The sequence below is a fragment of the Fistularia commersonii genome, chromosome 18 (assembly GCF_037954325.1).
Source record: "Fistularia commersonii isolate RoL2024-O1a breed Wild chromosome 18, RoL_Fcom_v1.0, whole genome shotgun sequence".
Taxonomy (NCBI): domain Eukaryota; kingdom Metazoa; phylum Chordata; class Actinopteri; order Syngnathiformes; family Fistulariidae; genus Fistularia; species Fistularia commersonii.
In genome coordinates, this window is record NC_141301.1 from 2,770,606 (window position 1) to 2,794,883 (window position 24,278).

The following is a 24,278-nucleotide window of genomic DNA, read 5'->3' on the forward strand; positions in this document are numbered from 1 at the left end:
GAACACTGCACGTCTTCTGTTTGTCCTCGGTGAAGTCAAGTGCTGGTAATTATTGCCCGGTTGAGTCCCGGATGTGACGAAGCTTAGCAGCCGTTGAAATTCTAGAAATTCTGCGGTGCCGTGAATGCCGACCGCTAACGTCTCATACGTCTACGGAGTTCTGCTGGAAAACCCGACATCGAAACCCGCGCGGGCGCCATCCCGGGCTGCGTTCGGTCGAGCAACCGGACGCCACCTCTGACCCGAACACCGTGAGGCAGATGGGTTGAAAGGGGATTTTAGAAGGGAAACGCTCGACGGCGACGTGGTGGCTAGCGGCGGACGGCTACCGGGGCGGCGGGGTCTGAGCGTACCTGCTGGGGGCCCTCCCCGTTGACCAAGGGCGAGGGCGGCGTGGACTGCATGATTTGGAGTTCAGGGCTGATAAGCTGGCCGGACTCCAGAGGCGGGGTGTGGTCCGCCATGTCTCCCTCATTCACACCACTGAAGGGGCTCTCCTGCAACAAAGACGGGGGCCGATCAATGGGAGGAAGAGCGCAGAAGTACAGTCAATAATCTTGATTAATGCTTCTGGCCTTCCGGCCGGCAGCCGGACTGTTCGGGGCGGGGGAGAAATATTGGAAACATCTCTTGGGTTTGAGCCACCTCAGCATCGCCGTCAAGGAATTCTTAAGGGTGCCCTCCGGAGGACGGCGCTTACAAAGCCTCTCGTACCTAATGAAATTACTTCACTGCATTTCTGAGCGGCGTTTCCATGGGAATCGTGTCTCGTGCGCGTTAATCCCATTTTAACTGTATTTGTGATTTTCCCCTGACTTCAAAAGGGAGCCGCTGAGAGACGGTCAGACCTTTCATACCCCCAAAATCAGACTGTGAAAACAGATGCATTTAGGTGCTTCGCTTCCTCTTTCAGATAAAGATAAGGGCAGCACCAAACATCCCCTGCTTGCACCTGAGTTTACACGTCACACCGATGGAGATTTACAATTGCGTTGTCTGTCGAAGTGGCCTTTTCCCCATCGCTAGTCTAACGTCACACACGCCCATGCACTATTAATTCTCCCCGCCGGCCCGCTGCCACCATGCCCCGCGAAATGAAAATCACCCGGAGGTCAATACAGAACTTTTACCAGCCGGCTAGCGGAGCTCAGTATCTGCTTCTGCTCTGGTCGCACACTATAAGACCAAGGTCTCCGAAGTTCTAGACCCACTTGATGATTAACTGGGGGCGACGTTTCGAGCGAGGGGGGAGGAGACGGCTGGCTTCCTGTCTCCTGTCGTGGCGTTTTCTCGTGTTTCACTTTAATTTACATTAGACAAATCGACAGATGGGATCATTCTGGGTACGTTTTCGCTCCAAAACAGATTTCAGTGTCATTGGAGTGGTTGTTGCTTTCCTTTTTGGTTCAAGTGTAAAGAACCACCTGACGCCATGAGGAAGGCGTTCGGTCGTGTTCGGTCGACAGCCTGCAGACACGCTCCACGCACGGCGAGGGATGAGCAGAAATGAAAACACACAGGGGGAAAAAAAAAAAAACGTCATTCAGCCACAAACCTACGAGAACCGCCGTGAGAGAAATGTAACATGCGTCCTTGAACCTAATTACAATCCGGCGCATGCGCTGCTAAATCTCGCAGTGATCTGGCTTATCGGTCAGCCGTTCGCCCCTCCCCTCCTTAAGCTTGAGCAACAAAGTCAGTTTACAGTGTGATGGTCGATGGACTGGATCGGAGGGATTGCATCGGGGGCGCGGGGTGGGGGTGGGGGGTGGGAGGGTAGGTAGATTTAGTCACACTAGATGGAGCACTGCCTCTGTGTCACAAGGCCTGCTCTGACGTTTTTGTTTATCTATATCGTAGCGAGACATCAGCTCAAGCTATCAGGGTTTCCAGGAACACACACACACACTCAGACTTGTCCACTTTAACATTTTTCCCCCCCAACATCCCCCTGCTGATTCACAGTTTCAGGCGGAGCGGTGTGTTATCGTCAACGAGGAGCGGAGCTGTCATCAGGCGTTTCCTAAGACGGCTTTTAAAAAAAAAAAAAAATTCACACAGGGGTTATTTGCAGATCCCATCTAGTCCAGTCTAAGAGGTTATTAGTGCAGGGGGGCTCGTGTTGGGGGCATTGGGGATGGAAGAAAATAAAAGTTTTCCGTGAGGAGACCAGCAAAGAACAAGAAGAGGAGAAAAACACCTGTGAACTTTGAATGACGGCCCCTGTGAAAAGCGGAAACTCAAATGAGGCCCGATAGTGAAATTGTGGTAACATATGTTATTTACTTGGCTAGGGGAGCAGTGCTGAAGGTTGAAGCAGCTGTTTCTCAGTTACGGTTTGAGTGAAATGGGCACAAACAAACACACAAACACACACATACACACAAAAACACACACACACCTAGAATGGTAACATGCTAAATGAAGTGCTGAATTATTATCAGACGATAAGTGAACACATGAGAAGAAACAGCTGGCTTTACCTCCACTTGGCTTATGTAACAGAACCGAACACACGAATCCCCCAACACACACACACACACACACACACACACACACACACACACACACACACACACACACACACACACACACAAATCATCTTTTGCACTGCGGCTCTCCCACCGATTCTAAAGAGTTTTGTTTACTCCGGTTACAGGTGTGTGTGTATGTGAGTGTTATGTCATGACGTTAGCTATCACACAACCGCAGAGCAACGCCGCAGATAACCGTGATTCCTCAATCCAGGCGTGTTTTTAAGAGTTTCTCCCCCCTGCAGGGATTGCAGGCACGGTTTTGTTATGTTTTGCTGGACATTAGCAACAAACGCGCGTCCTGACAGTTAGCGGTGCTAGCGCTACTCACTCAGGCAGTCCACAGTCCACGGCGGCGGCACCAGCGGCGGTCGGTGTCCGGTGATGTTCCCGGTGTGGCTCCTTTCCCCCCCACCCCCACACCCGGAAACGTTTCTGGATCACGTCAGAGAGCTGCAGTTGACCGGCTGCCCCTCTGCGCCCCCCCGAGAGAGAGCGACACCCCGCTACCTGCCTCGACAAACACAAGACAAGGCGAGATGTGACATGCTAACGCTAGCGCTCCCGATGCTAGCGCTGCCAGAGCTAGCCGCTAGCGAGATGTAGATGTGCTTTTCCCTTCAGGGGGGGAAGCTTTGGAAAACCGCGATCGCTCACATTCAGCGGCGCCCGGGCGACGTGGAGGTGGCCGGCGATCGACCGTGACGCTGCAAAAGTGTCGATAATCGTCGCCGAATCGCCGATATTTCAGAGAGATAACTTCCATCCGAGCCCGGTCCTCGCATAAAAAAGCAAGAATTTCGCCATCGCTGACGGGGCTCTGTGCGCATGCGCATTACAGATAATAATGACGAATCCCAAATTTATGGAAAGCAAATTGAATTACTTCGCATTTTTTTCCAACTATCCCCTTTGACATCATACTTAATTCAATCGTTAATATATCCGACCCAACATCCGTGAAAAAAACATCGAGCTTTATTTTTTCGTCGCCGCAATCGGTTCATCCATGAAACGTGTTAAATAGACGCACGGTTGACTTACATATCTCTAAACAATCAATAAGACTTTTAACTTCCCCGTTCCAGTCGCAGTGTGTTTTGACTCTTGTTTTTGTGTCTGAATATTTGAACAGGTGTGTGTGTGTGTGTGCGCGCACAGCGTGACACTTGAATTTTTTTTTATTTTTTTTATCTCTTTCATTTTCCCCACCACCTCCACATGCATCATGAAAGTTTAATGCCCTCTGTACAAGATAAAAATGTGGGATAAGATATGAGAGAGTGGGCAACAAAGATGATTTGTGACTTCGAAACTATGACGAAGGCACTTCTGCTCCAAAATACAGAAGAATCTCATGAGATGGAAATCTGATGCCTCAGGTCCTGGAATCTGATGAGGGCCAATGCAGTAGTGAACAATATTAATGATTTTGTGCTGGCAGCGTTTTTTTTCTGCAAAAATGATGTCATTCAAATTCAATAGTTCTTATCGAAGAACTTTCTTAAGATTTGAGTCATAGGTTTGGATAGGAGCCTTTAGAAACCAGGGGAGGGGTTTGAGAATATACAATTTCTGTCACCAATTCTAAATGAAGCTTTAAGAGGGGCATTGATCAATGGATGTGATTGATGAACACGCGAAACATGTGTTTGTAGTTAAAAAGAGGGTGTAATCCATGACAGTGACAACAGATAGTGTCTGACAAAGTCAAAAATGCAAAAAGGAGGTTGTAAATCTTTGGCACGGAATAGACTGATGTGTCATGCCGTGCACTTGTTTCCTTCAAAACCTGATTGCACAGAGCGCCATCTGTTGGGTTCAATGGAACAATTCCTTTATATGCAACTCACAGGAATTTCAACGGGAAAAGGTGAAATCAAAGCTGCATTTCCAGAAAACAAAGGCATAAAACGGTTACATCTATTTATGATGTTGTCTTTCGGGTATTCGGAGAGAAAGTTGTAGAGTTTTGTAGAAAGACGACATTTAGAAATGTGCAAGAGGTACTAGAAAACCCAATTTTATAAATATGTGTGTATAATACGGTGCATTGACGTGTAACACAATCCAAAGCGAAGCAGCTTCGATATGGAAATGGTCACTGATGAAAGGGGGAGAGTAATAAGTAACAGAAAAGAGATAAGCGACCGCATTTTCGTGCATCCCGAGGAAACCAATATATATATATATATATATATATATATATAGAAATGAAGGTGCAGTCAAGCATGTCTAAGATTCGTCGAGTCTTAAAATAAACCTCTGAAAAGTAAAAACCAAAAGTCATCTTTCACGCAGTGATGATTCATTCTGGAAGCTCATTGGAAGCCTGGGCTACGTGACATCATAAATATAATAAAGGACGTCCTGGTTCAGACTGATGACACAGTCGACCAGAAAAGTGTTGGTGGAAGATGGATTAGGTTCTGGAGACGAATGTAGACGAATGAAATGCTATTGTAGCCTTTTTCCAATATTCGTGACTCGCGACAGTATATTGTTTTTGTTGGACTAGATACAATTAGAAAGCATTGCAGAATGACTTGAACACCTGGTGCAAAAGCACAGAAAATGGCTGTCGGAGTAAGAAAATGTGCAGCCCAGCAGTTTAACTAAGATATCAAATACAATCATGTTGTATATTTTGTGATAAACCTGACGGTATTTGTTATGTCTATTTGCGTGCGGTGGGAATTTATGCTTTTTTTTTTTTTTACCGCGTATTGATGTTAAACAAACGGGGACATAAATACAGAATACAAAGGAGACGACTTAATCTTGAAAATCTGCGTTCGGTTGACAAATTTTGAATTATATAACAAAATTGAATTAATGTATGTCAAAAAATAAATAAAATAAAATATGCTCAGAAGTCATCTTTCATCACTTCCACCGCTCTCGAACGGCGAGTATTCGATTTTCCGAGCTTTGGTTTGACCTCGAACGCACCATGTCACCTCGGGAAGTAACGTGACACCCCCTCCTCCCCCCGCCCGCTCGGCGTCTGCTGTCGGGAGCGGGTGGTGGAGAACCGAGCGAGCTAGCGAGCTAACGCTACGGCTAGGGCTAACACCCGCTTCCCCTGGCAACAAACACGGACCGGGTGGCTTGACGAGCCGAGCGGCGGTCACGGAGGCATCGTCCTCACCGACATGAATCCGCCTGCTCTCGACAATGTCGCCTGACACACTTTCAGTGTCGCCGACGGGTGGGGAGAGGGCGCTCGGAGAGTGCTAGCTAAAGCAACAACAACAACAACAACAACAACAAGGTAAAGTCGGCTAATTAGCTTAATGGCTATTAATGGGTAGCTCTAGTTATTACTCGCTGTCACTGCTAGCGACGGATGCTACTTTAGGAAGTGGCTTAGCTTGTTTATATTTAGTCGGCTTATTTTGTCGCCGTTGTCTTGTGTTATATTTTTGGCCGATGAAGTGTTGACATCTCCGGAGTGAAAAGTGTTCGGATTCGGGCTCCTGCTAACTCAATACCCGCTATTCCCGAGTTATTACACACACGTACATACATACATACACACACACACACACACATACACACACGTAAACGGGGAATGGCGTCTTGCGTGATTTTCCTGCACATCTCGTTGTTGCTGTCTATAAAAAAACTAATGTAATAACGTAATGTAATGTCATAGCACATGATTTTAATTAGAGGCAGGAGGCAGTTCAAACATGTTAATTTTTTCGGCTGTTCAGATCCAATCAAAATCAACAAAAGGAGCAGAATATTGGATCTGAAGTCAACTGTTACTTTGCACATTTGTGCATAATTTCAGATTTTTGATCAATAACGACCGCAGAGTTGACATGAACGCACACTCTTTGTTATTTTCATTTTATTGCCCTTTTCCCCTTTGACTGTTTCCCAAACTGGGCTCGGTGCCCAGCTGTTTGTGTCCCACTGAGCATGAAAAGTCCAGAAGATACTTAATCATCCTCTCTTCTTTTTTATTCATTAAATGATTTACTCGCCATACTCACTTTTGCCCCTGTTTTGCTTTGATTTTAGCCATTGGTGTGTGGGTAATAACTGCACAATAAGTTGATATATACAGGTATTATAGTGTTACAATCCTGCGCATGAATTACTGTAACCTTACAGCAAATGTGTTTGTATTTACAAGTAGTTTGGGACTGTCTACAGATATACACATCTGACAGGCTGCAGTTCGGACAACATATTTGCAGATTTGTTGACCTCGGCTCAGGAGATCGTGGCACCCCGGTTGTGCTGAAGGGTGCAAAACATTGTTATTGCGTTGTTGTTTTTAACCTGACCCGGTCATGGTGAAGTCCACCCGGGGTTTGACTGCTGTCCGGCTTTTTTTTTTTTTTTTTTTTTTTTTTTTAACAAAGTTAACATGGACTTTAAAGAAGACATTTCTAACCAGTAGATCTGTTTTATATCCCGCGGCGTATTCAAACAAATTGAAATTGAATTCCCTTCGAAAACGAAGGTCATGATCAGCGGCGCGTGTGACACTTTTTTGTGTAAAAAATACACCTGACCAAGATTGGTGATGTCTGACAAAGTGACTTTCTTCCATTCCCATGTGCCAGTGAATAGTATGCTGGACGTGGGGAAGTGGCCAGTGTTTGCGCTCCTTCCTCCAGAGGAACTCCGACTCATCAGACAGGCTTGCGTCTTTGGCAACGCCGCCAACGAAGCCCTCTACGTCACGGTCAATGATGAGGTAATATCAGCGACGACCAGGGGACGCTTCTTTCCTCGCACGGCCCGGGATTTTCTCCCTCGCCAGGTTGTTGTGGTCAGCCGTAACACTTCAGGCAGGGCGATAAGCAGATAGATTGAATCTATCTTTGGCAACTATGGACCTAATACCACGACAACAGCTATTTATATCCCCTGGAATTGCTTTGTGAACGCCTAACTCCGCCCAATAATTAATAACAACAGACAAATAACGGGAAATCTGTACCGAGAGTCAAATATAAATGAAAGACAAAGGACCCCTCAGTTAATGGAGTCATGTGACGATTGCAGAAGTCGAAAACAGAGGTCAGTTCTGACAGGGTTCTTCCTCCCTGGGTTTCTGCATGCTCTCTGCCTACCTCTCAAAGTCATTGAAGACTCTAAATCGTCTGTAGGTGTGAGCGAGAGGGTGAGCGGTAGGATATGTGACCCCGTGATTGACAGGCGACCAGCTGTGGGTTAAAACCCCTTCCTCTGTTTCCCAATATCGGCTGGGATTGGCTCCATTACTGCGACAAGCAGGGGAGACAAGGAATGAATGAACGGCGCCGTGCTGGGGAGGATACGGAGGAGTCCTGCTCATTAACCGGAGGAGACGGGTCGGAGCTCCTCTCCCCTCCTCTAAGAACACGATGTGCTGAATGGCTGTATTCAAAGCTGCCGGCAGACTGTCTGCTGGATAATCAGTATGCGCTACATCGGATTCCTGTCGGTGATATCGGAACGGGTGTGCGCGTGTGAGGGTAATCATCCCGTCATTAGCACATCCTGCCGAGAAATATCAGTGCAGCTGCAGATTATTGTCATTAGAGCCTAAAGACCCGCCTTACCTATTCCAGAAGAAACTGACATGGTTAAATTGCATTGTATTCATAGTTAGCTGTTAGTGACTCCTCAACAAGTCATTACAGTCTGACGCCGACTCCTCAATGACTTGGATACCGACAGTGTGACTCCGTGCCCGTAAAGAAATATAAAATAAATGAAGAGCCTTAGCGATACCGAGGTATTTCCTAGAAACTTGGGCTTGGTGTGGTGTATTTGTTGAGGTACCGTCTTAAACACACACCTGTACATTTTCCGAAACCCCCGCAGGTCTTCGCCCTGGGCACAAACTGCAGCGGCTGTTTAGGGCTCGGGGACCTCCAGAGCACCATCGAGCCTCGCAGGATCGACGTCCTGTGCGGAAAGAAGATCGTTTCCCTGAGTTACGGCACGGGGCCGCACGTGGTCGTCGCCACGTCAGGTAAAGCACGCTATCCGGAGAAGCGGTCGCTGCCTCACTTGTCAATCATGTTCAGTCCAGAATGTTTCACCAACATGGAGTCACCTGTCAAATACATTTCTTTTCATCCTTTTCCTTTATTAAATCGTTTTTTTTTTTTTCCGAGAACGTCGGTTTTCAGAGATTAAACAAACAAAACGGGCAGTAACCCCCCCGCCTGTCACCTGCAAGGTTGACTCCTTATCGCCTCGCAGTAAAACATTAACCGCCGCGGCAACAGCGGTGTAAGTTTATCCCTTCTCCCCCCCCTAGACGGTGAGGTCTTCGCCTGGGGCCACAACGGCTACAGTCAGCTGGGCAATGGCACCACCAACCACGGGCTGACCCCGGCCCTCGTCTCCACCAACCTCCTCAGCAAGAGAGTGACGGAGGTGGCCTGCGGCTCCCACCACACCATCGCCCTCACCACCGATGGAGAGGTAGCCGGTCCTCTACTTTCCCATCTCCCACTCCGGACGGTGTGGAGCTCCGTCTGAGCACAGTGTGTGTGTGTGTGTGTCCAGGTGTTCGCCTGGGGCTACAACAACTCGGGCCAAGTGGGTTCAGGGTCCACCGCCAATCAGCCCACGCCGCGGCGGGTCAGCAGCTGCCTGCAGAACAAGGTGGTGGTGAACATAGCCTGCGGTCAGCTCTGTTCCATGGCCGTGCTGGACAACGGAGAGGTAATGGCTGACCGGCGCCGGGCGACCCTTAACTTTGATCAGTGAATGTTTGTCAGGAAGGAAAGCGCTAGCGCATGGTCGTTCGTGTAAATCTCACACACACACACACACACACAGAGCACTTCCCTCCCCTTTAGCTTCCAACTGATACATCGAAAACCAACACGAGAGGAAGTTAAACACTAAAATATAGTTGAAGTCTTACAATCATCTGAAATCAGATGAACCCATCAATCAATATTTCACTACAAGAATAAAATCCCGGGGAAATTAACATAAACAAATCGTGCCCTGCCTCAAAAGGGAGGAAACGAAAACAAACGCAGGCCCAAAACCCCTTCCTGTCCTGCTGCGGCCGGCCAATCACTGCTCAGATATTGTCATACGTCAAATCCCGGGTTTGTAAGTTGGAATCAGGTCAACAAGTAGAAATACTCTGAGGCTCCGTCTGTTGATTGACAGCTCATGCCCCGGTCGTCACCACGCCGAGCGGAGTCGGCTCCCCGTCTTTCCTTCCAGTATTTCAAGCTGGGACGCCCCTCAGATCGCGATGCCTCCTGGCGTTGACCACGAGTCAGCTTTTGGTTTGTCCTCCTCGCAGATCTACGGCTGGGGCTACAACTGCAACGGCCAGCTGGGTCTGGGGAACAACGGCAACCAGCAGACGCCGTGCCGGATCGCCGCCCTGCAAGGCGTCAACATCATCCAGGTGAGAGACCGGCGAGGATTCCACACACGCTGTCGCTATGCTTCGTTTTTTTGGTTTTTCTTCAAGTCTCCCGATGTGGTGTTTCCTCCCCCGCGCAGGTTGCCTGCGGGTACGCACACACGCTGGCACTCACAGACGAGGGGTTTGTTTACGCCTGGGGAGCCAATTCGTACGGGCAGCTGGGGACGGGAAACAAGAGCAACCAGGCTCTTCCTACGCAGATCAACACGGACAAGGAGAGGTTCGCACCGAGCTCTTCGAGAGTCCTCTTTTTTTTTGACCGACACGTGAACGATCGTGCGTTCGCAGGATCGTGGAGGTGGCCGCGTGCCACACCAGCCACACCTCCGCCGCCAAAACCCAGAGCGGACAGGTGCTGATGTGGGGTCACTGCCGAGGCCAGTCGGTGGCCAGCCCTCACGTCACCTATTTCAGCAGCACCGACGACGTATTCGCCTGTTTCGCCACGCCGGCGGTCACATGGCACCTCCTCTCAGTAGGTAAGACACACCCCACATGGCCATTCCCGTCAAGCTAATTGGAAAAGGCTTGCAAATGTGACCCGTCGGGAAAAAACCTACAGGGCTCGAACACTGGATGTCTGCGACACCACAGAAAAATGACATTCCAGGTTGAGGGAAACGTCTCCGGGACCGTCATCGGCCACATCTGGCGTCGAGCGGCCTCCAAGCAGACCTTGAGCCAATGAATCGGCCCGCCAGCATCAAAGTTAGCGCCATTTCGAAGCGCACGCCGCTCTTAAATCCCAGTTCAAGGACTGGCCTTTTTTTCCTCACTTTAGTGTATTAAGGTACATCAAGCGTACCATCCGACCTTGTCCCATTAGTGCTATTCCTGGAAGCGGCCTAATGAATAAACAGGAAATAGGCTAAGAGGACCCATTGTGTCACTTTAGGGGTGACCGTTTGTGTGTGTGTGTGTGTGTGTGTGTGTGTATTAAATCCATTGCTAGACACTGAGATCCAAGGAAAGGTAAATCAAGGTTAGCAAACACCCACAAGCACTTCTTCATAAAATTTCTCTGTGTGCGTTGTGAAAGCAGAGGAGGAGCAGTGTATCGCGTACACTCCCTGAACGCCTCATCTTAATCAGATAATCTCCGAGCAGAATTTCGAAATTAATAGGAGTGTGTGTGTGTGTGTGTGTGTGTGTGTGTGTTTGCATGTCTCTGCGTGCTGCAGACGGGGACGACTACCTTACCGTCGCCCAGTCACTGAAGAAGGAGTTTGATAGCCCGGAGATTTCGGACCTGAAGTTTTTGGTTGACGGGAAGTGCATCCATGTTCACAAAGCCCTGCTGAAGATAAGGTAACAGACCCCAAACCCTCTGCAGCACCAGCGCAGAAAAAAAAAAAAACACACCTGCTCACGTTCTGTAACGTCCTCGTCTACAGGCCTGTCCGTAGAAATTGATATTAATATACGGACGTGGTTTCCCCCTCAGATAAACTGATGTAGAAAGGAGGGGAACTTTAAAAAAAAAAAAAAAAACGATAACAGCAGGGAAACCCCGCAGAGGACAGGCAGCAGGTGTGTTCTAGGCGAGCGACTTCCGTCGTGAGCGGTCACAAGTGTGTGTTCATCGCCCCGTCTGGCTTCTACCGTTAGCCTGATGGGGTAACAGAGGCGGGTCCGCTCTTTATACTTGATCTTTTTATAGAGGCCCGGACACAGAGGAGCCGCAACTCCCTCTCCTGTCCTGTGCCGTCGGCAGGAAGGAGCCAGGCTGTCTACGGCGGCAGCTTTAACACACACCAACACACACACACACCTACGCACAACAGTGCTACAAGCTAACAGAAGCCAGAGAAGGACGCCGCCTGCCTCAAAGCAGCCGGTTATGTTAATCCCGATGTGAGAACTTAACTCCGCTGCCCCGTCCAGGTGCGAACATTTCCGAGCGCTGCTGAACGACAACGACGAGGACGCTATAGAGATCCACCAGTTCTCCTTCCTGGTGTACCGAGCCTTTCTGGAGTACCTCTACACCGACACCATCAACCTGCCACCAGAGGACGCTGTTGGTACGACCAGACGCCGGTGAACGCCGGGCCGCGGCAGAGCGCAGGACAAACATCTCACGTGTGTGTGTGTGTGTGTGTCTTCTACCTGTGTCACTCAGGCCTGCTAGACTTGGCTACGTTCTACAGAGAGGTGCGGCTCAAGAGGCTCTGCCAGGAAACCATCAAGAGGGGCATCACCGAGGAGAACGCCATCACCCTGCTGTCCGCCGCCGTCAAATACGAGGCTCGGGTGAGTGGGCGGGCGACGGCGGCGAAGCGCACGCTACCGGGCGCGCTCCATACGACTGTCCGCTTTGTCTCGGCAGGACCTGGAGGAGTTCTGCTTCAAGTTCTGCGTCAACCACCTGACGGCGGTCACGCAGACGCAGGCCTTCACCGACATGGACCACGACCTGCTGAAGAACTTCATCAGCAAAGCCAGCCGCTACGGGGCTTTCAAGAACTGACTAGAGAGCTGCGGCAGCGGCGGCGGACCAAAGTAAACACATCGTCTGCGGATGTGATAGCCCGACCCCGACGCCGCCGAGCTGCCGCGAAGCTCAAACTATTCCCGAACTGAACTGCCGCCACCGCGCGGGGGCGGGTGCACCTCTTATCAAGTCACAAGGAGGGAGGATGACCCAGGAGGAAGGGGAGGTCACTCCACCGTCAGCTCTGCCAAACTGACAACACCTTCGGGCGAAATGTTTGATTTATCTGTCGCGGCTAACAGAAGGTATGGACGCAGGGGGAGGGGTGGGGGAATCGCGCGTCCGTCAGCCGTCAGAGGACGGACACCTGGAAACACTTTGGACAAGGAGGTGCGCCGCCGTCCAAAGACTAACCGCCGGAACCGCGTGTCTCCCGACGTCTTTATCTGTCATGCACACACCGCGCAGGATCCCTCCTGCACCCGCCATCTCCGAGGCTTCGCTTCCTAAGATTTCTCTTCTTTTTCCGGCACTTTTCTTCATCGCTACAGCCGGGCTGTGAGGTCAAAGGTCGCGTCGGTTCTCCCTCTGTTACAGAAACCCAGGAATCGACCCCTTTAGCGGCCCCGGTTTCGTCACGTCTGTCCCGTTTCCATGCCAACGACGAAGCTGCTTTAGCGTAGCCTGCATCTTAAATACGTTTCTCCGCTCTGCCCGGCACCTGCGAACCAAAAATAAAAAAGTTACAGTCGGTCCAGAGTCGTGATATACAGGGCTGCGTCCCGCCGCCGGCTCGCAGCTCGGTGTGTTTACAGCAAACTGTGTGTTTTACATGTTTGTTTTGTTACAGCTGACCGCCGGCGTCCGGCTCGGACCCCGAGGGTCCTCTGTGTAGTCACCGCGTTAGCACACGTCGGATCGCTAAATGAGTAGACGTTAACATGAGATTTTAGTTTTTACCAAGCCAATTATTGTACATATTTTTTTTTTCCTTTCGGAATATTTTGATATTACATTTACCGCCTGTGTGGTCATGTTTTATATCCTTGCGAGCTGCTTGGGAACATCTGATCCTAAAATATTAAAATGACTCTTAAAGATAAATACCTGTGTGTGTGTGTGTGTGTGTGAAGGAATAATTCGCCTCCCTGCATGGGGAGCTGCAGCCTCGAGGTGAAAGGTAAGGTTTTGAAAATCACCCGTCGAACACAAGCCCCACTCTCAGTCATTCACGCCTACGAACAATTTAGTCGTCGGCGAACCGGTTTGTGGACGGCAGAAAGACGATGGAAAACAAGAAGCCGTCGATGTTTTACTTTGCCCACATTGAATTTAATAATGTGTCATATGCCGCCCGTCCCTTCAAAAACACGACTTCCTGCTGCCGAGGACGTGTTAGCGCCCGCTGTATGTCACACCTGCGAAAAAACGGTGCCAGTTGACTCATCTCTTTCATGGAAACTGTGTAAACAGAGGTAAATAGCGGCGCTACCGCCTGCTTTGCAACCAAAACAACTTATCCCTCCTCTCAGCATCCAGTGATACATGGCAACCGCCATCTTTGGAAAAAAAAAAAAAAATTTGTGGTCACAGGAGACAGGATGGTGGTGTGTGTGTGTGTTTAAGTTTGTGTCAAACCAAGCTTCGCAATACACCAGTTGTCAAGGTGACACGACTTGCTTGTACTAAACAAACCACAGGATGGTAGAAAAACCCAGACGTCGGGTTTCAGAAATATTTTTTTTCACGTGGTGCCAAACGTTGCCCAGTAAATGTAAAAAAAAAATAATAATAAAGGGGGGGGTTGTTCTGTGGTTTTTACGGCCGCCGACCGGGCGAGCTGACACCTGAGGCAGCCGGGGAGGGTTTAATGCCAGCACGTCGAGTCCTTCTGTGGCGGCGGCGGGGCGCGTTGTGGTATCCTCGGGTGGAGGTTATTTGTACTACAAAGCAGTCAGAAGTTGATAAGGAAATGAGGCGGGGGAAGCGTTGGAGGGGATCAGTGGAGCCGCCTCGGTTTGAAGTCTCTCGCAGAACTCTTTGGTATGAAATCGCGATTAAGCGTTCCTCGGGAGGAAGACGAAGGGTCGAACAAAGGTCACGCCCTCCGATTCTCTCGATCTTCTCGGCAAGCCAGAATAATGTCACCTGCTGCGCTTCTCCAGCCCCTTTGCCCTCGCGCTTATTTTGGTCATGGCCTTGGGTGGTGGGTGGGTTGGGTTGGGTTGGGTTGGGTTGGGGGGGGAGGTGGGGTCCCAGACTGTTTCCTGGTATTGTGAGAGATTCGAGAGTCCAGGGATTCCGACTCCTTGTTGTTGTTATTTTGCGGACACTTGCATGTGAAGAGTGTTTTTCTCGTCCTGGACGGAGCTGATTTGTTATTTCTGGACAAAGAACATTAAAAAAAAAAAAGAAAAATAAATGAACAACCTCCCACTTCGGTTCCATGGAAGACTCCCTTATGTGTCTTTGGTTGTTGTTGTTGTTGTTGTTGTTGGCGTCTGGGTGGAGGCCCGACGAGTGGACGTGGTACTCCATCCCACGCGGGTGGGAGATCGTGCCATTACTGGCGCGGAAACCAGAAAATGAGCAAATTCATGGCGGGCCGGAGTTGGTTCAGGTGCAGGTTTCCTCTCCTCCGAGGGTCAAAGGGGCCAAATGAGGCGGATTATTTGTAAACTTCACTTTGCACCACTTCCTCCTGAGCGTCCGCAGGGAGGAACCTGCTCTTTGACAGAGGGTTTGCAGAAAACAGCGTTCTGGTCTGAGGTTCACCAAAAACCGTTGAGGCACTTATCCAGCACTTCATCTGGTGGAAAAACACAACTACGAAAGTGATCTGCTTCCCCACATATCAGCCCAGAATAATTAAAATCCAGATGTTGCATGAATGCGGAAGCTGCAAGAGAAAAAAGATCCTCTATTAAGGAAGTGATACTTTCCCACGGATGTCTCAACATTTGACTTTTCAATCTTACCACTGATCTAGCATGATGAAAACTCTTTACAGTTATTATTAATAATAAAATACTCAAAAATGTTTTCATTCATTGTCTCCAAATATCGCTTATCCTGCTCTATGGGTTGTTCTAATAATCTAATAATCTTTATTCAGAGATGAAAATGCTAAGGTTCTTTTTGGGAGTGACGAGAATGGAGAGGATCAGGAATGAGCCTATCAGAGGAACAACACATGTTAGATGTTTTGGAGAGAAAGTCAGAGAAGCCAGACTGAAATGGTTGGGTCATGAACAGAGGAAGGATAGTGAATATATTGGTAGACGGATGCTGGGATTGGAGCTGCCAGGCAGGAAGGAGGTCTAGAGGAAGACCAAAGACAAGATTTATGGATGTATCATGAGAGGATATGAAGTTAGTTGGTGTGAGAGAGGAGGATACAGAGAACAGGGTTAGATGGAGAAGCTTGATTGGCTGTGGCGACCCCTGGAGGGAAAAGCCCAAAGGAAAAGATGAATTTGTCACAGGGGTGCAGGACATGTATGACCGAGACAAAGTGATGACTGAGATGGTTTGGACATGAACACTCCTCATGTCCAAACCATGGTGAAGATCTGGGTAGAAGGTTGCTGAAGGTGGACCCGCCAGGCAGGAGGTCTAGAGGAAGACCAAAGAGAAGATTTATGGGCGCAGTGAGAGACGATATGAAGTTTGTTGGAGTGATACAGAGAATAGGATTAGATGGAGAAGCTTGATTGGCTGTGGCGACCCCTGGAGGGAAAAGCCCAAAGGAAAAGATGAATTTGTCACAGGGGTGCAGGACATGTATGACCGAGACAAAGTGATGACTGAGATGGTTTGGACATGAACACTCCTCATGTCCAAACCATGGTGAAGATCTGGGTAGAAGGTTGCTGAAGGTGGACCCAGCAGACAGGAGGTCAAGAGGAAGACCAAAGAGAAGATTTAATGAAAAAGATGAATCGAAAAGAAGAATTTGTCACAGGGGTGCAGGACATGTATGACCGAGACGGAGTGATGACTGAGATGGTTTGGACATGAGGAGTGTTCATGTCCAAACCATGGTGAAGATCTGGCTAGATGGTTGCTGAAGGTGGACCCGCCAGACAGGAGGTCTAGAGGAAGACCAAAGAGAAGATTTATGGACGTAGTGGGAGAGAATATGATACAGAGACTAGGGTTAGATGGAGAATGTTGAGTCGCTGTGGCGACCCCTGAAGGGAAAAGGCCAAAGGAGAAGAAGAAGAATATTTATTCTTATTATTGTTATCATGAACAACAACTACAATTATTATTGTTGTTATGATCAATAATAGAATAATATCTACTGCCACTACTAAGACAACTACTCTTAACCATTAGAATAACAGAAAATGCTAGTGGTTCACTAAGCCAGCCAGCGGGGAGCGCCAAATCACACAATTCCTACATTGATAAAGTTAATAAAAGTTTTTATCTCCCCCTGACCAAAGTCAAGCCTTACAGGTGAATCTCTTCTGTTTCGGTTTTGGGAAAACGGTTAGGAAATCTAAAGAATGGGATGTCCTGGTTCTGCAGCTGCACCTCCACGGGTCTGGAAGAGGAAGAAGAAATTGAGATCTAATAACATCTGACGGTTGATGGGCGGCTCGAGGGGGAAGTTGGTTGGTTTGATTCTCACCACATGGAGGCGGTGAGGCTTCCACTTGCATTTTCTTTACGATGGTACTATTACCTAGAAATAGCAATCGTCTGATGGTGCATCCGCCAAATATGGCGAACAACACTTAAAAAGACAGGAAGTGATGCAAAAATCCACCTTTTACACGACCGTTTTCTCCCTCCAGCTGGCGTTTCATGCAAAACTAGGGGGATTAAAATGAATCATGAATGAACAAATCGACGACGTGCGGCGACTCGTTTTGGGCCTCTTTTACGAGAAAGGCGGCGTGAAAGTGCAACAATTCCAATAACCCGTCCCTTTATCCGAGCAAATAAAAATTCCTGAGTTCGCTTTTCCTGTCGGGACGAATCCCCACCATTGTCTTCGCGTCGGTTGCAACTTTAACTTGCGGGCGGCAAACAAAGAAGTGGGAGGAGCCAAGGGGGGGGGGGGCGGAGCCTAACCCCCGACACCACCCCCACTTCCCGCTCAAAGTACAAAAAGTGTGTGTGACACCGGCAACAAAGGAGAAGCCGGGCGAGAACGGCGCCGAGCAGAGGGAGAAGGGTCGGATAGAGGAGGAGGAGACGGAGGAGGGGCGACAGGAAACGGCTTCTCGGGACTGGAGCGCAAACTGACTCGTCTGCGGCGACGGGAAGCAGATGAAGACGGCGCGTGAGGGAGGCCGAGGACGGACGAGGATCCGGCGCCGCTCCGGCGGGGGGATTAACGGCCCGAGGACGAGGGGGTCGGATTTGCGCGGCTGATTCATTCGAGGTTTCCCAGGCGGCGGCGGCGGCGGGGGAAGGGGAGGGGAAGGGGAAGACGCTCCGGGTTCGGCTCCCCTCCCGGCTCGACATGAGGTAGCCCTCGGAGGGGTCGCGCGAAGATCGAGCGGGGGCGGGGACGGGGGGGGGGGGGACGGCGGTGGCGGCGGCGGTCGGACGCTCCGCTCCTCACGCCGCATTCCTTCCCGCCGCCCCCGACCCCCCGTGACCCCTCAGGATGTTCAACGACACCCTGCCGGCGGACGCTCCGGCCCAGCGCTGGGCGGAGAACATCTCCCAGTGCAGCAAGAACGACGCCTTCAAGTACCCGCTGTACAGCGCCGTTTTCAGCGTGGTCTTCGTGGTGGGGCTCATCACCAACGCCGTGGCCATCTACATCTTCACCTGCTCGCTGAAGCTGAGGAACGAGACCACCACCTACATGATGAACCTGGTGGTGTCGGACCTGCTGTTCGTCTTCACGCTGCCCCTGCGGGTTTTCTACTTCATCAACCAGCACTGGCCGTTCGGCGGGGTCCTCTGCAAGGTGTCCGTCTCGCTGTTCTACACCAACATGTACGGAAGCATGCTGTTCCTCACGTGCATCAGTGTGGACCGCTTCCTGGCCATCGTGCACCCGTTTAGCTCGCGGACGTTGAGGACCAAGCGCAACGCCAAGGTGGTGTGCGCGGCGGTTTGGGCGCTGGTGCTCTCCGGGAGCCTCCCGACGGGGTTCCTGCTTGAGACCACCTCCAGCGAGAACAGCGCAGCCAACGCCACTTTCTGCTTCGAGAACTTCTCCTCCAGCCAGTGGAAGTCGCACCTGTCCAAGGTGGTGATCTTCATCGAGACGGTGGGGTTCCTCATCCCCTTGCTCCTGAACGTTTGCTGCTCCGTCATGGTGCTGCAGACGCTGCGGCGCCCGCACATCATCAGCCGCGGCGGGAACCTCAACAAGACCAAGATCCTGCGCATGATCCTGGTGCACCTCTCCATCTTCTGCTTCTGTTTCATCCCCTACAACGTCAACCTGGTGTTCTACGCGCTGGTCCGCACCAAGACCCTGAAGGGCTGCTTCGCCGAGTCGGTGGTGCGCACCATCTACCCCGTGGCGCTCTGCATCGCCGTTTCCAACTGCTGCTTCGACCCCATCGTCTACTACTTCACCTCGGAGACCATCCAGAACTCCATCAAGAGGAAGTCGCAGAGCGGACGCCCTTCCGACGCCAAGTTCTCCGAGGCGTTGCAGTCGGAAAGCAGTTCCAACCTGCAGTGCAGCTTGAGGAACCTCAAAACCAAGGTCTTCAAAGATGAATCCTCGGTGTGAAGGGGGGAAAAAAAAAAAAAAAAAAAAAAAAGACTTGAACTTCCCACACACACACACACACACACTTCCACACATCTGTGGATTTATCACTCACTAATTAACCCCCCCGCCTCCCCGCGGAGTCATCTGGAATTGCGTTCAGCGCCGACAGCTCCGCCGGTGACCCGGAAGGGAATGTGATAGCCGAGCAGCGCCGCCGCGTGTGGATTTTTTTTTTTTTTTTTTTAATCTTTTTATTTTTTTTTGCAGGTCGCATTTATTAAATTAAGTGATATCAAGCTGCTGGTTTGTGCCGGATGTTTTCTTTGTCGTCCTTCTCGTCGTGAATCTGTGCGGTTGCATATTTGCAGGGGGGGTCGTGTGTCAACACCCCCCGAGGTGAGGAAGTGGAAGTGCGAAATCTGTCCGAGCGCTCGCCCCGGAGGTTTCCTGTGTCGCAAACGCCCGCGGGCAGGAAGTTTCCGAAAAAAGAAAACGCGAACACGAGAAGCGCGTCCGCGATCGAAAACGGCGTTTATGCCGAATTTCAGGGAATCTCTTCGTGATGTTTTGACCTTCCCGCCGCCTGACGGCCGAGAAAACTCCGATGCCGATTCCGGTCGGATAACAACCCGATAACGGCGAGCCGAGAGCGAGGAACAGGAGTCACGCGGTCCAACTGGAATAGCGGAGCCGCCACGTGAGCTTTCAGACGGCGGCGGCCGACCGGCGCTGTTTTGACAACAAATAAAAGCGCGGCCGAGACGGAGGCCGACCTCCACCTGTTAGCAAGCGGCAACATCGGTTTAAGGTCACGCGGCGGCGACTGGCGTTCGTCCCGCTTGTCCGATTCTCTGCCTCTGGGTTTTTATTACACGTTCGCACCCTCGTTGCCTCGGAAACGAAAGTTCTCGGTCGGATTCCCGCGCTCCTGCGAGCCGGTGGAAGTGTTGTTGTGCAACACGGTGAACTTCTCGCCGCCTTCAGCACATCCAGTGTGAAATACGTGCAGTAAAGCAGATTTCAAAATTTCACTGGTGTTCTGCTGTAAGTATCAGTAAATATGAAAATAAAGGCCTTTCTTTCCTCTTTCTATCTATCTATCTATCTATCTATCTATCTATCTATCTATCTATCTATCTATCTATCTATCTATCTATCTATCTATCTATCTATCTATCTATTTTATATATATACAGGACTGTTTCCGAAACTTAGAATATTGTGATAAAGTTCTTTATCTTCTGTAATGCAATTACAAAAACAAAAATGTCATGCATTCTGGATTTATTACAAATCAACTGAAATATTGCGAGCCTTTTGTTATTTTAATATTGCTGATTATGGTTTACATCTTAAGAAAACTCAAAAATCCTATCTTAAAATATTAGAATATCATGAAAAAAGTCATTTTTGTTTTTTTAATTGCGTTATAGAAGATAGAGAATTTTATCCCAATATTCTTATTTTCTGAGACAGTCTGTATATAGAGGAATGAATAGGGTGAAAATATATTGCTCAAAAAAATAAAGGGAAAATTTAAACTCAATCACACTTGTGTGAAATCTGTCCACTAAGGAAGCAACACTGATTCATTTTGACTTGTTTTAAGGACATTATATCAACTTTGGATCAGCCTGTCGTGTCTTTTTCCACTTTAATTTTGAGCCTTTATGGGTTCATACATTTGATTTCCATTGATCATTTTGGTGTGATTTTTTTCATTCAACTATGTAAAGAACAAAGTATTTAATAGGAATATTTCATTCATTCAGATCCAGGATGTGTTATTTTAGTGTTCCCTTTATTTTTTTTGAGCAGCGTATATATATTTATATCCATAAAATACATGGCTGACAGAGCGCGGTGTGGATGAACTTGACCTCAACCTGATAAAACACCTTCGGGATAAATTAAAGCGTGACCTTAAAAAATGCGCTTCTGGAAGAACGGTCAGAAATAAACACACGTTTGTAGAAGAGGTGAAGCTGTTATAGCTGCAAAGCGTTAAAAAAAATCATATTAAACCCTAAAGATTAGGAATGAGATGTCGCTTAAGTTCATATGCGAGTCAAAGCAGGTGCGGCAACACTTTTGGCCGAATCGTGTAAAAAGGGCGTCTTGGTAGCGTAGCGGTTAGCGCTTCCACCTCACGACAACAAGGTGGCTGGTTGGATTCCAATAGATGGCCAATCCAAAAAAAATAGTTTTATCATAGCCTGCATCGCCCAGACGTGTAAACGAGAAGGTGTATACAGTGATCCCTCGCTATAACGCGGTTTACTTTTCACGGATTTGCATGGTGCATCGTGTTCTGCATTCTGATTGGCTAAAAAGTCACTCCGCTTCTTCTCTACCTGTGCGTCGATAACGTTGCAGTTTAATATGTACACGTACGTAAAACAGCTCGCCGAATTTACATGACGTACGTGCAAATTCTCTAACGATTTCGAGTTTCTCTAAAACCCATAATGTTGACAAAACTGCCCAAAAGGCAGCGGAGGATGCCTAACCCTAACCCTGGACATGCTAAGGGAAGCTAAAAGCTATGCGGCTGTGGGTCGGCATCACGGAATTAATGAATCTTCCGTTCGCTCCATAAAGAAGGAAGAAAAAAACATAAGGACGACAACAGCAATGTATTTAATTGTATAATAATAGTGAAAAAAAAATAAAGGTTTCTACTTCACGGATTTTGCCTATCCCGGGTTCTTTTTGGAACGCAACCCCCGCGAAAAACAAGGTTATACTGTAGTTGTATCTCCCGATATGACCTATGAGTGAGAGGGTAAATGACGATACATCTGGGTTTATTACGCACTCACATCTCGACATTTTACAGGAAAATGCATGACTTTCGCGAGAATCCGACCCCGTGTTGTTTGAGTTCTGCGGGAGACAAAGGGTTAATCGCTCAGGAAACCTCAGGCTTTATCACATCAGCCGAGCGTTTCGTGACAGTCAGGTCTGGGTGAAAGGTTGAGGAGGAATAAACAGGAAACGTTCACATCTTTATTTCGCCGACGAGGGACGGGGGAGGGGCTGCTGCTGCTGCAGTTCCGGCACGTCAAACCTCGGGGTCGAGAAGCTCGCCGTTTGAGTCGTCGTTAAAAACAAATAAATACCCGAGGAGAAGCAAAACAAACGAGAAAAAAAAAAAAAAAAGGAGCAGTAAATTCAGCTGCAATCCTTTCGAGGCCGCGTCGGGGTCGTGGCGTTCAGCTGACCTCTGACCCCACACACCCACACACCCACACACACACACACACACACACACGAGGAGCTTAGCCCTGCCATTCGGCTCCTACCCTGCAGGGAGTCACCGCTCTGTTATTTACATTATTATCATTATTATAAAACACAGTAGGACTTTTTAATGCCTCTTCCCTCAGCCGCAGGGAATCTTCAAATCTTTGGAGTTAACGGTTAACAGTTAAGACAATTTATATTTCATTGTATTTCTTATTCTTCCTCCTTCCTACTACTATCTATTACTGTTATGTTTTTGCTTGAAACTCTGGCATAACAATTTCCTTCGGGATAAATAAAGTTGTTCTCATTCTCATTCTCAATAAAACATGATGTGGGAGAGAATGCAGATAATCGGAAAATACGAAGAACGCAAAAATAAGGTAGGCGTTAATTATGTTTGTTACGTCACACACACCTAGCCTTTAGCGACATTAATAGTTGACAGATTAGCATTCGGTTGTTTCACTCGTGTGTGTGTGTGTGTGTGTGTGAGGATGAGGTCCTCGTCCATCAGCTTTCACTCGAATCCCTGGATCACATGTCCTGCAGCCGAGCACTGCTAAGCAGATCTAGCCCGCGCAGTGTGTGTGTGTGTGTGTGTGTGTGTGGAGGATAATGAGCCAGTGTTCCCGGTGTTGCGAGGCTCGCAGGATAAATTAAGGAGGAAATGTCTGCCATTACCCCGATGCATCAGCGCCCGTTTAGGCCTGTGCATTATTTTCCCCACCGTGACGCCGCGTCCCTGGTATTTACAGCTCCCGGAGCAAACAACCGTTATTATCGGCCCTGTAAAAAAAAACAAAAAAAAAATTAAAAAAACACGTTTTTCACCCAGCGGGGGGGATATTTCGCTTTTTTTTTCAGGAGGCCGCCGAGGGGAGAGGACGTCGAACCCCACGTGGATCCGAGTCGGGATTTTGCGTTTCTGCACAACGTCCGTTCACGCAATAACTCGCGGCGTAGCGGAGCGCAGGGCGGGAGGCGCGACCGCACCGTCATGTGAGGCTTCTCGTCAGGCCCTTATCAGTTTTACACCCAATGAGAAATCAGCGCCGGTTGCGTCTCTGTCTGCAGGGAGCGGCGCTGCGATTACGCTGTTTGTTTCTTTGTAAAATGATTTTTTTTTATTTTTTTTATCGCTGAACAGAGAAGTGAAAGCTCACGTATTTACCCGGATGAGTAATGTGCCGCGTTCGGGTTTTGCAGAAATGGTGAGGGGTCAGGTTCGGTCACACACGCCGAAAAATAACTAATCTGGACACACCTGCTGCTGCAGTGTGAGCGTCTTCATAGCATTAAAATCTTTGTCCGGATGAATAACAGATGGTTGGTTTTGTGGTCGCCGTGGGAACCACAAATGCGACAAGGTTCCTCTCCTGAGTTGATGTGTGATTGAGAGTGAATAGCTGCCTGTCTCTTAAATCTCTAAGTGACGGGAAATAATTGAGATTAATTTTATTTTAGGGTGTTATTTTTCCAATGGGATTCTAAATTTAGATTATGGTGGTCTTGTAGCATTAAAATAAATGTGGTTACTTTCTTGTAAATCAAAAATATGCGCCACAAATCGGCAACGAGCACACGCCGAGGTGCGGAAGCTAAAATCACATTAACCAGGTAAAATAAACATTTTAATTGGAGATCTATTTTGCTAATATATACTGCTCAAAAAAAAATAAAGAGAATGATTAAACAACACAATGTAACTCCAAGTCAATCAATTGTGTGAAATCAAACTGTGAAATCAGCCTGTAGTGGGTTTTTTCCACTTTTATTTTGAGTCTGACTCCACATCCAGACCTCCATGGGTTCATAAATTTGATTTCCATTGATAACTTTTTATCAATTTTCCAGTCAGCACATTCAACTATGTAAAGAACAAAGTATTGAATAAGAATATTTCATTCATTCTGATCTAGGATGTGTTATTTAGTGTTCCCAGTGTATATT

At 48.7% G+C, this 24,278-nt stretch overlaps 3 protein-coding genes across 4 annotated transcripts in view; 2 read left to right on the plus strand and 1 right to left on the minus strand.

The window, feature by feature from the left end:
• fndc3a (fibronectin type III domain containing 3A) overlaps nt 1-3,339 on the minus strand; it is a 49,512-nt gene extending 46,173 nt beyond the window's left edge. Inside the window, exons 1-3 of the mRNA XM_086164140.1 lie at nt 3,192-3,339; nt 2,866-3,044; nt 354-497 (exon numbers count right to left, since the gene is read on the minus strand). Of these exons, the coding sequence (XP_086020266.1) occupies nt 354-464 (111 nt within the window). The 5' untranslated portion in view covers nt 465-497; nt 2,866-3,044; nt 3,192-3,339. The remainder of the gene's footprint in view (nt 1-353; nt 498-2,865; nt 3,045-3,191) is intronic.
• A 2,190-nt stretch (nt 3,340-5,529) lies between these two features.
• rcbtb2 (regulator of chromosome condensation (RCC1) and BTB (POZ) domain containing protein 2) lies at nt 5,530-13,473 on the plus strand. Of its 2 annotated transcripts, none has more exons than XM_086164142.1 (12): nt 5,530-5,808; nt 7,118-7,251; nt 8,367-8,517; nt 8,809-8,975; nt 9,060-9,218; nt 9,820-9,927; nt 10,026-10,168; nt 10,237-10,427; nt 11,130-11,256; nt 11,833-11,972; nt 12,071-12,201; nt 12,278-13,473. In XM_086164142.1, exons 2-12 carry the CDS (start codon nt 7,126-7,128, stop codon nt 12,416-12,418), a joined length of 1,584 nt encoding a protein of 527 aa, XP_086020268.1. In that variant the 5' UTR covers nt 5,530-5,808; nt 7,118-7,125; the 3' UTR covers nt 12,419-13,473. The 2 variants fall into 2 exon arrangements, with proteins under 2 accessions (XP_086020268.1, XP_086020269.1); XM_086164143.1 differs by having other exon boundaries at nt 5,666-5,803; nt 7,116-7,251.
• A 4,039-nt stretch (nt 13,474-17,512) lies between these two features.
• On the plus strand, nt 17,513-20,625 carry lpar6a (lysophosphatidic acid receptor 6a). The gene has a single exon (XM_086164144.1). It carries the CDS (start codon nt 18,009-18,011, stop codon nt 19,095-19,097), a length of 1,089 nt encoding a protein of 362 aa, XP_086020270.1. The 5' UTR covers nt 17,513-18,008; the 3' UTR covers nt 19,098-20,625.
• Nucleotides 20,626-24,278: the final 3,653 nt, after the last annotated feature.

Coding starts and splice junctions, on each gene's coding strand:
- rcbtb2 (XM_086164142.1), top strand. CDS start 7,126: ATGCTGGACGTGGGGAAGTGGCCAGTGTTTGCGCTCCTTCCTCCAGAG. Junction 8,518..8,808: donor CGTGGTCGTCGCCACGTCAG/GTAAAGCACGCT, acceptor TCCCCCCCCTAG/ACGGTGAGGTCTTCGCCTGG. Junction 12,202..12,277: donor CCGTCAAATACGAGGCTCGG/GTGAGTGGGCGG, acceptor TTGTCTCGGCAG/GACCTGGAGGAGTTCTGCTT.
- lpar6a (XM_086164144.1), top strand. CDS start 18,009: ATGTTCAACGACACCCTGCCGGCGGACGCTCCGGCCCAGCGCTGGGCG.